Source organism: Portunus trituberculatus, chromosome 21, assembly GCF_017591435.1.
Source record: "Portunus trituberculatus isolate SZX2019 chromosome 21, ASM1759143v1, whole genome shotgun sequence".
NCBI lineage: Eukaryota > Metazoa > Arthropoda > Malacostraca > Decapoda > Portunidae > Portunus > Portunus trituberculatus.
This window is the reverse complement of record NC_059275.1, coordinates 1,254,891-1,265,489: the sequence shown is the minus strand read 5'-3', so window position 1 is coordinate 1,265,489 and position 10,599 is coordinate 1,254,891. Positions and strand designations below refer to the sequence as shown.

The 10,599-nt window shown below is 38.5% G+C and overlaps 1 protein-coding gene across 2 annotated transcripts in view; it reads left to right on the top strand.

The window, feature by feature from the left end:
• Nucleotides 1-908: 908 nt before the first annotated feature.
• The window catches only part of LOC123506853 (protein argonaute-2-like), a 136,580-nt gene continuing 126,889 nt past the window's right edge, over nucleotides 909-10,599 (top strand). The window contains exon 1 of one of the 2 annotated variants that reach the window (XM_045259208.1): nucleotides 909-1,066. In XM_045259208.1, coding sequence (XP_045115143.1) covers nucleotides 1,042-1,066 — 25 coding nt within the window. In that variant the 5' untranslated portion in view covers nucleotides 909-1,041. Of the gene's footprint in view, nucleotides 1,067-7,433; nucleotides 7,504-10,599 lie in introns of those variants that run through there. The other variant, XM_045259209.1, reaches the window with a different exon arrangement.

The window sequence follows — 10,599 nt, the reverse complement described above, 5'->3', positions numbered from 1 at the left end:
TTGCCTGCGCCACTGATGGGTGGAAGCTTAACTGCGCTTCCCACGTATACTCGAAGTATGCCTACAGGCGCTAATGACTCGCTATAGGCCATACCATAAAAATTAAATAATAAATAAGTAAATAATAATAATGAATATAATGATAATGGAGAGGTGAAAAACAGGTGCAGGGAGGTGAGTTTACTCCCAACTATAGTTTCGCTGTATGCTTCAGGGGTACTTGTTTCCCTGAACAAGCATACAGCAAAACTATAACTATCTATATAATATTATATATAGTCGTCTCCCTGCACCTGTGTTTCTTTTCACCTCCTCCTCCAACTTGTTTGAATGTCTGAACGATAATAATGAGAGAGAGAGAGAGATTTTTGCTGATGCTAATCCCGCCTCGACTCCTTTCTATCAACGATGGAGGCTGACAGCCGCTATCCAATCACAGGCTACCTTTCAAAGCCAGCTTGGGAAGTAACTGATGGATACGTATTGTAACCCCATTTAGAGACGTGTTTACCTTTAACTTTTTGCGATGTACTAATAAATTCTATTTTAAGGAGAACTGTGAAAATTTCTTATAGAATAAACGAAATTAAACTATTGATTTGTAAATATATCCAATGCTACCTGTTCCACACAGGTACTAGGTAGATAGTTTTCAACATGTTGGATAATTTTGTAGGATAATTACCAAAATAAGCATTGTGCTAGACTTCATATAAGTCATAATACGTGCATTTAATTAATGAAATACAGGATCATTTTATTTTCCTTCACAAAAGTCATCTTAGTAGAAAACAACCACGTCGTGTGATATATATATATATATATATATATATATATATATATATATATATATATATATATATATATATATATATATGAGAGAGAGAGAGAGAGAGAGAGTACAACAATCCCGTTGTACGAAGGCCTTTTTCCACTTCTAGACTGGTCACTGGTGCAGCTACAGCGGTAGCAGGGCCAGCGCTGTGCTGGTGCTTCTATAACAAATTTCCTAGAGTTTGGTGTTGCTGATAGTAAGACACGATGCCGTGGCATGTTCTCAATGACAGTAAGTATTCGTAATGGAGGCAAGTAGGAGTGTTCTTTAAGTGTATTGCATCATAAGAAGGCAATCCATGTTAGTGTGTGGTGCCAGCACGTAAAGAAGCTGTGATAAGGACGCGGGCCGCTGATATTTCGTGAACATGTTTTATTATCGAGTAGCAAAATTTTGCTGGTAATTTTTCTCCAGTTACACCAACAGCTCACTTTTGGATGATATATATATATATATATATATATATATATATATATATATATATATATATATATATATTCTCTAGGAGATTTCGACCTGTTTTGAATTAATCTACACTACGTTTCAGTCGCAAATCCGTAGTATATTCGCCCCCTCCCCACCCGTCTCTTACGGAAACACGATTTTCACACACACACACACACACACACACACGCCTAGCTCTGTCTTGTGATGTTAAAGTGATTAATCTGAAATAAAAGAATAATTTTACCTTGCTCTATTTTTTTTTTTTTTACTATTGTTTGATTTGTGTCGTGCATATATGTTATGTTTGTTTAGTAATGACTATACCACAGCAAAGAGCAACTCCTTAGCTTTCTAAAGATGTATAATTATTCCAGTGTTTGTGAAAATAATTTGAACACTGAAGGACTCAAGGAAATTTTCAATCATTTTTTATTTACGCATCTTGAAACCGCTCCCTCCTGTTATGACATGGTATAAGGATTAACTGGAAACTTCACCACTCATCTCTTGCTAAAACAACTTCTATGAAGTTAGGCATTCTAAGGTGTGTCCACCAGTTTTTTTTTATGCCCCTGCAACTGCAAACTATGTACAAGGGCCATATCTGCCCCTTTATGGAGTACTCTTCACATGATTAGGAGGGTTCCACTCACAAAGCTTTATTAGATAGGATGGAATCAAAAGCTTTTAATCTCATTAACTCCCTTCCACTGACTGACTGTCTTCAGCCTCTTTCTCACCGCTGAAACGTTGCATCTCTTTCTGTTTTTATTGCTATTTTCAGGCTAACTGCTCTATTGATCTTGCTAACTGCATGCCTCCCCTCCTCCTGCAGCCTTGCTGCACAAGGCTTTCTTTTTCCTCTCATCCTTATTCTGTCCAACTCTCTAATCCAAGAGTTGACCTTTACTCTCAATCATTTCTGTGGTAAAGTGGAGTTCCCTGCCTGCTTCTGTATTTCTGTCTTCCTGCAACTTGACTTTTTTGAAGAGGGAGGTTTCAAGACATTTGTTCCTTAATTTTGGCTAAATCTTTACCAATCTTCAAGGGGGCATTGCCATAGATTTAATAATTTTTCCAAAAATTTAGTGAAAAATTTTTTTCTCTTTCTAAAATATGAATATGGTGTTGGTAACTTAAAATTTTGTGGTGAATTTTTTTTTTAATTGGTTTTTATTAGGAAAATAGATAAAGATATTGCAATTATTGGCAAGTTGGTGACACAGGTAATGCTTCTTTATTGGTTATTGAAGTAGAATCTATGTGTTTTTAATATATTGGAAATGAGTGATTATTTTCTGGTAGCATTGAGCAGCCTATCTCAGGCCTGAGCACCTGAATGTTTGCCTTTTGCCTCTTTGTGGTCTGTGGATATCACTAGCGAAAGGTTAGGTATGTTGCTGATTAGTGATATACACTTTCTATCTACCTATAGTCCCTGGACTTCCCTAAAATGACCTTTTAGACCAGTGGTTCTTAACCCGTAAGAGGTCAACATGTACGTGGAGTCTTTGCTTACTATCTGTGGTCAATCACGTACAAGTACGTTTGTCCCTTTCTCGGTTTCCATGCATTTGAAATTCCCTCCAGTTTCAATATTTATGTTCTTTGAAGTGTCTAGCATATATCAGCACAGTTTCCCGCCATTCTGACATAGGTTAGTCATCCCCCTCCCCCACCCCTCCCTGCTGCCTTAGCGTGACCCCTAAAATACGGAGCGACATTTGGTATTACTGTCATGAATGTGATGTAGCTCTATGCATTGAGCCTTGTTTTGAAGAATATCATACCCTGCTGCAATACTAAGAAGCTTAGATACTGAAAGAAAAAATAATAAACAATATTTTGTGGTAAACTGAGCAAATTATTTTTTACATTATATTATTACAGTATTTACAAATATTTTTTTGTATTTTTCACTTCATAAAACATGGGTTAATTTATGAATATGTAACCATTATACACATGTCTCGTAGGAGAAAAATATCGTTAAAACGATTAAAAAATCCTCATTCAGAAGTTGTACGTCTGGCAGCATCACTGAGCGAGGTAAATTTAGAGCTCCAGCTGGACATTAAAAAATGGCAATTTCGAACTTTAATTCTTATTTTTACTTTTCTATGCCCATTTTGAGTTATATGGAATAAAAAATGAAAGTGGAATATTTGGTGACCTGGATGAGTATTCAGAGGTAAATCAGTGCTGACCTCTTACTGGTTAACCTGGGGGGTGCCCCCCCTAGGGGGGCATGGGTGATTTCCAGGGGGGCATGAGTCTCAGGTGAAAAGTAGGAGTTTTTCCATTTATGGGTTATTTTCATGACAAGAGCATGGGCCAGTACTGTAAAGATAAGCTTATAAAATAATGCAGAAGTATCGTCGTTACTAACTCTTGTTTTCAAAAGTCTCCGAGACATTTTATTTTTTGTATATCTATGTGAAACTACATTTTCCACGCTTGTTGCTATCAAAACCAAGTACAGAAACCGCCTGAACGTTGAAGGAGATTTACGTTGTGCACTCTCAAGCATTCGACCACGTAGTCAAGATCTGGTAGCTAAGAAGCAGTGTCAAATATCTCACTAACCATGTATTCAAGATCTGGTATCTTAGAGCAGTGTCAAATATCTCACTAACCATGTATTCAAGATCTGGTAGCTTAGAGCAGTGTCAAATATCTCACTAACCATGTATTCAAGATCTGTTGCTTAGAGCAGTGTCAAATATCTCACTAATGTAATTCATGCTTAGTAAATAGACTAAAAAGCCATTTTAAAAAATTTTCATTTTAAATCTGGGAGTGAAATTTGTCAATAGATGCAGTGGGGCGTGGAGGGAAAGAGCAGTTCCTAGAGGGTTAAGAACCACTGCTACATTGATCTCCATTCAATAATAAAGCATTTGGTACAATTACAAAAATGCTAACAAGCAAATCTACTCTCAGGGAAGTTGTAATATTACAAAAAGTTGACTACATAGGCTAGCTATCAGTATCACTACCTCACTTCTCCAGAAGCATGACAGTAAACACAAGGTAGTGGCAAAGAGGAAGGGGAAAGGTTACCAGGCAGCATGTTTTTAAAGGAAGGCTGTGGGATCTTTAAACTTTAAAAGACCTCTCCTGAAATTTTTATTTTTTTTTTTTCATTCAGAAGGTTTTAACTTTGTTAGTTTTTAACCAAAACAAGTGAGCTTTGTTTTGTTGGAAAGAAGTTTGTCTTAATTTTTCTTATTGACTGAAATAAATATATTTAGTTTCAAACATTTTCTACCATTTTTTTTCTCTCTAAATCACCAGCTTGTCAGAGAACTTGTAAGTAAGTAATATTTACATGGATGGAGAGTACTTAAGGAAACATTATTCACTAGAAATTGTTCTTCAATAGTTACTCCTTCAAAAAACACCGAGAACAAAACACTCAAATAATGACTTGATAGAGAAAGGAAATGAATGTAGTGCATAAAATTTGCATAAATATTCATTGCTCTAAAAGTGATTTGCATCATTTACTCAGGTACAATATGAATTATATTTCATTATATAAGGGATTTATCCTTAAGCTAACCAAAGCAGCAGATCACATTCTAATGTTACATACAAAAGTTAAATTAGTGACATCCCCTTAAGGGAACCAGCATTTTAAGTGGGCCTTTTTTTTATATATATATTTTATTGCTCTTGGCTGGTTTCCCTCCTACATAAAAAAAAAAAAGTGAAGGGAGAGGTGAACATGGAAATCTTCAAAGATAGAGATCTCTGTGAAAGAATAGAGAGACAGAATGTGCTCCATTTTAGAAGTTAAATAGTCAAAGAATTTCTTATAGTCATAGGATTTAGGGGAGAGAGAGCACAGATAAATTTAGTTAAAGAGTGACTTTTGAGTTGAATTCTTATGTCGTAAAACTTGGAAGATTCAAGTGCATGGATACAAGAGCAAGTGAAGTCATTGTGCACATAGAAGCAATATCCAGCTTTGTAGCAAAAATGAGGATACAGTAAACCCTTGATATAATGAAGGATAAAGGGACAGGAATCTGTCGTTATATCTGAAGATCTTTTATAACCAAGGATCCATTATATCTAATGGAAATACCAGACAGATCTGTTATGTCCCGAAGTTTGTCCGGTATTTATACCTGCTGCCGCTCCGTTCCCGCAGCATGCCATGTGGAATTCTTGCAGTTAGCAAGATCAGTAGCACAGTTAGCACAAAAATAACGATAAAAGATAGAAAGAGATGCAACATTTCGACAGTGAGAATGAGGCTGAATAGAATCAATCAGAGGAGGGGAATTGATGCGACAAAAAGCTTTTGATTCCATCATTATAAAACTGTGTGAATGGATTTTTCCCATACATGTGAAGAATATTCCATATAAAGACGGATAAGGCCTTTGTACAGAGTTAGCAGTTGGAGGGGCGAGAAACACTGGCAGAGATGCCTCAGAAGCTGTTTTAGCAAGGGATGAGATGTGAATTTTCCAGTTAAGATTATGAGTAAAGGACAGATTGAGGATATGAGTATTTAGTGTGGAAGAGGGAGACAGTTGAGTGTCATTGAAGAAGAGAGGATAGTTATCTGGAAGGTTATAGCAAGTTGTTAGATGGAGGAATTGAGTTCTTGAGACATTGAAAACTACAAAATTTTCTCTGCCCCAATAAGAAATCTGAGAAAGACCAGAAGTCAGGCATTCTGCAGCGTCCCTGTGTGAACTATTGACTTCTTGAAGGGTTGGTCTTTTCTGAAAGGATGTGGAAAGATGTAGGGTGGTATCATCTGCGTAGGAGTGGATAAAGGAAGAAGTTTGGTTAAGATCATTAATGAATAATGGAAAGAGAGTGGGTGACAGACAGAACCCTGTGGAACACCACTGTTAATAGATTTAGGAGAAGAACAGTGGCTGTCTACCATGGCTATAATAGAACGGTGAGAAAGGAAACTTGAGATAAAGTTGCAGAGAGAAGAATAGAAACCATAAGAGAGCAATTTGGAAATCAAAGCTTTGTGCCATACTCTATCTGTCCTTGACAGAGAAATGTAAGGGAGGAATAGCATGGTTTGTGAGGGAATAACATGAAAGGAAAACAAATCTCTAACCTGAATAATGTTATGTACCAAGGATTACTGAATACTCACCTAGAAATCAAAGCAGCTCTTAAACTTATTCCCTCAAAAAATCTCTGGGCTATTAACCAAGGTAAACCTACCTGGGACAGATATCAAGTGACACCTTAGCACTAGGGAATGATCAAGACAACAACTGTCAACAGGTAACTTGCTGTGCATTATACAGATCTCATCCTTTGAACTTTCCTGAAAAAATATAAGGATCTGCTTCACTTTTGACATCTCTGGATTAATATATTTCTGCATAAACTATTGGATCATGATAACAGTGTTAGTCTCAAACAATATGTCACTTGCTATGTTCTTATCCTTAACAGTCTTCTAGAGAGACATAGGTTTAAGGTTATCAGTAATGAGATCATTCCTCATCAGAATCAAGTAATTAAAACATTAGCAATAACATGCAAAAGTCATCATTAACATTATATAGACTAACATCATGGCAGGATGTTTAAATTGGCATGGGAGTTAACAAATCTGATTAAAAAAAATGAGTGCCTCTTCTTTATCTGAGCTAACTTGCTCTCCAACCTGTGACCTTGTGGGCCGAGAGAGCAGCTGGAAGCAGTAATTCATCAGTCTAGCTCATCTATCATCAGAAATCATGTGTAAACAAGCCCTGGTGTCCTCAGCCAAAACCTCTGTAACACAGGGCCATTAGTATCATTAGCATCAAAAGCTACTCCTTGTTGTGGCCAATAAACCCATGTGGTGGTCTGCAAGTTCACAGGAAAGCAAAGAAAATTCCTGTGAACTAGTAAATGACCCCATATTAACTCAGTAATCCACTGGTTCTGAAGCGATCATGTCACCTGCTGCAGCAAGATCACAAGCTTGAGGCTGATGGGTATGCACTCCCCTCCTCAGGTGCACCACATGACAACCCGTGTGATACAATAGGGGAATTGCATTATCCACCACAGCCTCCACGTTACCATGGTGTCACTGTCTCTCAAAAACATAGAGTATCTGCTCACCTTCTCCTTAACCAAACTGATAAAATATCCTTCGCTACAGAAGTGCAAGATTATCCACCTGCTCCAGGGGACAAGGAGGGACAAAAAACATGGAGGAAGAGCATCTCCACCACTGGGTGAGAAACACAGCCTTATTATGTGGCTGGGCCTGCTGTAGCTGGACCTGTACAGGAATGTTCAAATCACTCCTTTGCCATCATGAAAACAGCTGATGACCAGTTATTTATTGTCCTCTGGGGAAGAGGTGATACTGGCGTGTCAGCCAAAATGGTTACTTATGGCTTTATCATACAAGACATACAAAATGGGGCAGGATATATAAATTTAAAAGGAAAGTAAAAGTAAATTTCCATAATACATACCACCCTTGAGAGGGATATCAGGAGAGTAAATGAGATGTCGACGACCAAACAGTCGCCTGTGGGTGACACCACACTAATTGTCTTTGTACACTGCACTATTATGCTTCTTCGTGTCCCATTAAGTGGACACAGTGCAACCCTAGAGCGCCACTATGTAGACACACAACATAAACACCAACTGCATCAGGTGCTTCTGTGATTGGCCACACGTCTGAACCCTGGAAGCGTCATCTGTGTTCTGGGCCTTGTTACAGTGCGCTGTAAGTCATGCATGACGTCATGCTGTTGGACAGTGCAGCCGATGAGGAAGTAAAGTTATTGGAAATGTTTTAGGCCAGATGCCAGAAGTCACGAGTGGAGTTGGAGTTTGAAAGATTTTGACATTTTCTATTTATGAAGTTTGGAAAGTTAAAGATCAGACTTACCATGATTTCGGGCAGAAATATAAAGTGCATGAGATTCAGGTGGTGGAAGGCTCTTGTACCTTTTGTGGGCAACCTCTCTATTGTGTATAGCATGAGAACAGGCCAAGTTAAACCTAGGTGTAGAAGGTTTAGGTTGAGAAAAAGATTCAGCAACGTACACCTCCATGCCAGACACTGTCACTTCAGCTATGTGTTTAGCATATAGAGATGGGTCTCTGACATGGAAAACAGTAAATTTTTCAGGGAAAATGAGCATAATATCTTCAGGTCGTCAAAACTAGCAGAGGCAAAGCGCCAGAGACACCGCCGTTTTTGTGGATCCTGAACAGGAATTGGAGAAATAGGGCAAGATACTGAAATAAGATTATGATCGGAGGAGCCCAACAGAGAAGTTAGGATAACTTCATAAGCAGAAGGATTAGATGTAAGAAGAAGATCAAGGATGTTGGGCGTATCTCCAAGATTGTCAGGGATGCAAATAGGGTGTTGCACCAGTTGTTCTAGGTCATGGAAGAAAGCCAAGTTGAAGGGTATTCACCAGGATGGTCAGTGAAGGGAGAATAAAGCCGAACTAGTGGTGAACATTGAAATCTCCAAGGATGGAGCTCTCTGCAAAAGGATAGAGGGATAGAATGTGCTCCACTTTGGAAGTTAGATAGTAAAAAAATTTACTATAGTCAGAGGAGTTAGGGGAGAGATAGACAGCACAGATAAATTTAGTTAGAGAGTAACTATTGAGTCTAAGCCAGATGGTGGAAAACTCGGAAGATTTAAGAGTGTGTGCACAAGAGCAAGTAAAGTTGTTGCACACAGACACAAAATCCAGCTTTGGAATGAAAATGAGGATAGAGAAAGATAACCGGGAACAGAGAAAGGGCTACTATCAGTTGATGTCAGCTGTGTTTCAGTGAGGAAAAGAAGTTGAGGTGTAGTAAAGGAGAGGTGGTGTTCCACAGATTAAAAATTAGATCTAACACTGTATGTTGCAGAAGTTAAAGTAGAAAAATATTGAGGAGGTTGCAAGACATTTTGGGTTACCACTGAGAGAGCAGTCCAGCCTAGGGACATTTCTGGTCCCCTCCCCAGAAGAGGACTCCAAGGCTGGATTTGGAGTCATCATTTTTTTTATTTTGAATTTCAGTGAAGGGTGTGTGTATGGCAAGTGTTAGTAATTTTGTGAGGGGAGTTGTCTGTAGAGGGCAGGCTGTGACTGCCCCCTTGAGTTGTGAGACACAAAGGGAAATGTTCAGCGAGATCAAAACTACCTTTAAGTGAAGTTCACAGCACTCCCTGAACTAGTGCTATTAGACCTCACAGGGAGTAAATTATTGTTTTGGTAGGTGTCTACTACCTCTTCCTGCAGCATCTATCTCCCTACTCCCAGCAGTCCTTTCAGATACTTAAGCCATCCTGGCAGCCACAATGCAAACATTACCCTAGCTGGAAAAACTCCTCTTGGCAGGGCACACACTAATACATCTTGCCTCACCTCCACAACCCACTTCCAAGCCAACTTAATGTGGCAAGGAAACAGGCGACCCAGTTGTCACCTGATCATGGTTTCTGTCATGTCCGAGGATTCCACACTAATGTAGGAGACTCATACAGCTCTTTAAGACAGAGTGGAATCAAAAGCTTTGTCTCAGAGAGAGAGAGAGAGAGAGAGATATGGGGGATGGGGAGGGAGGGAGAAAGAAAGTGGAGTGATAGGGAGGCAGAGTAAAAGAGGCTGAACCTCAGTGCTAAATTAAAACCAAAAACTAAAAATATTGATTATTACTAGTTTGGAGACAAAAAGCATCAGTAATACAGGGGATCCTTGCAATTCGATGGGGGTGAGAGCGGTTTTTCATCGGTCGAATCGGCGTTTATTCGAATCGTGAAGCAATTTTTCCCATAAAATACTTAAGAATTAGGGGGGATAGGGACCAACCTCCAGCCCAGACCTCAAAACATCACTATAACCCCTTAAAAAAATGCTAACTTAGACTATTAAAGGCTTCATTTATATATAACTTTTTTTTATTAAACATTAGGGTGTTGTACAGTACATTTTTGAAAATAAAAACACTTGCAGATAGGATAAACAGAGATAGTGAAAAGATTAGGAAAGATTTCCAGGTGCAAATAGGAGAGGAGAAGATTAGGATTCCAAATAAGGAGACAGCATCTAGGAAGGTAGCAGGACTTAAATGTTTTTATGTAAATGCCAGGAGTCTTAGGAACAAGAAGGACGAGTTATCTAGTTATATAGTTGAGGAGGACTTAGATGTTGGATGTGTCACAGAGGCATGGGTAAATGAGGAAAAGTTTAGGGAAAATAGAAAAGAATATGAAGTAGATGGATACATTATGTATTTACACCAGAGAATTGGTAGGATAGGTGGAGGAGTAGTTATTTATGTAAAAAATCCTTCATTTCCAG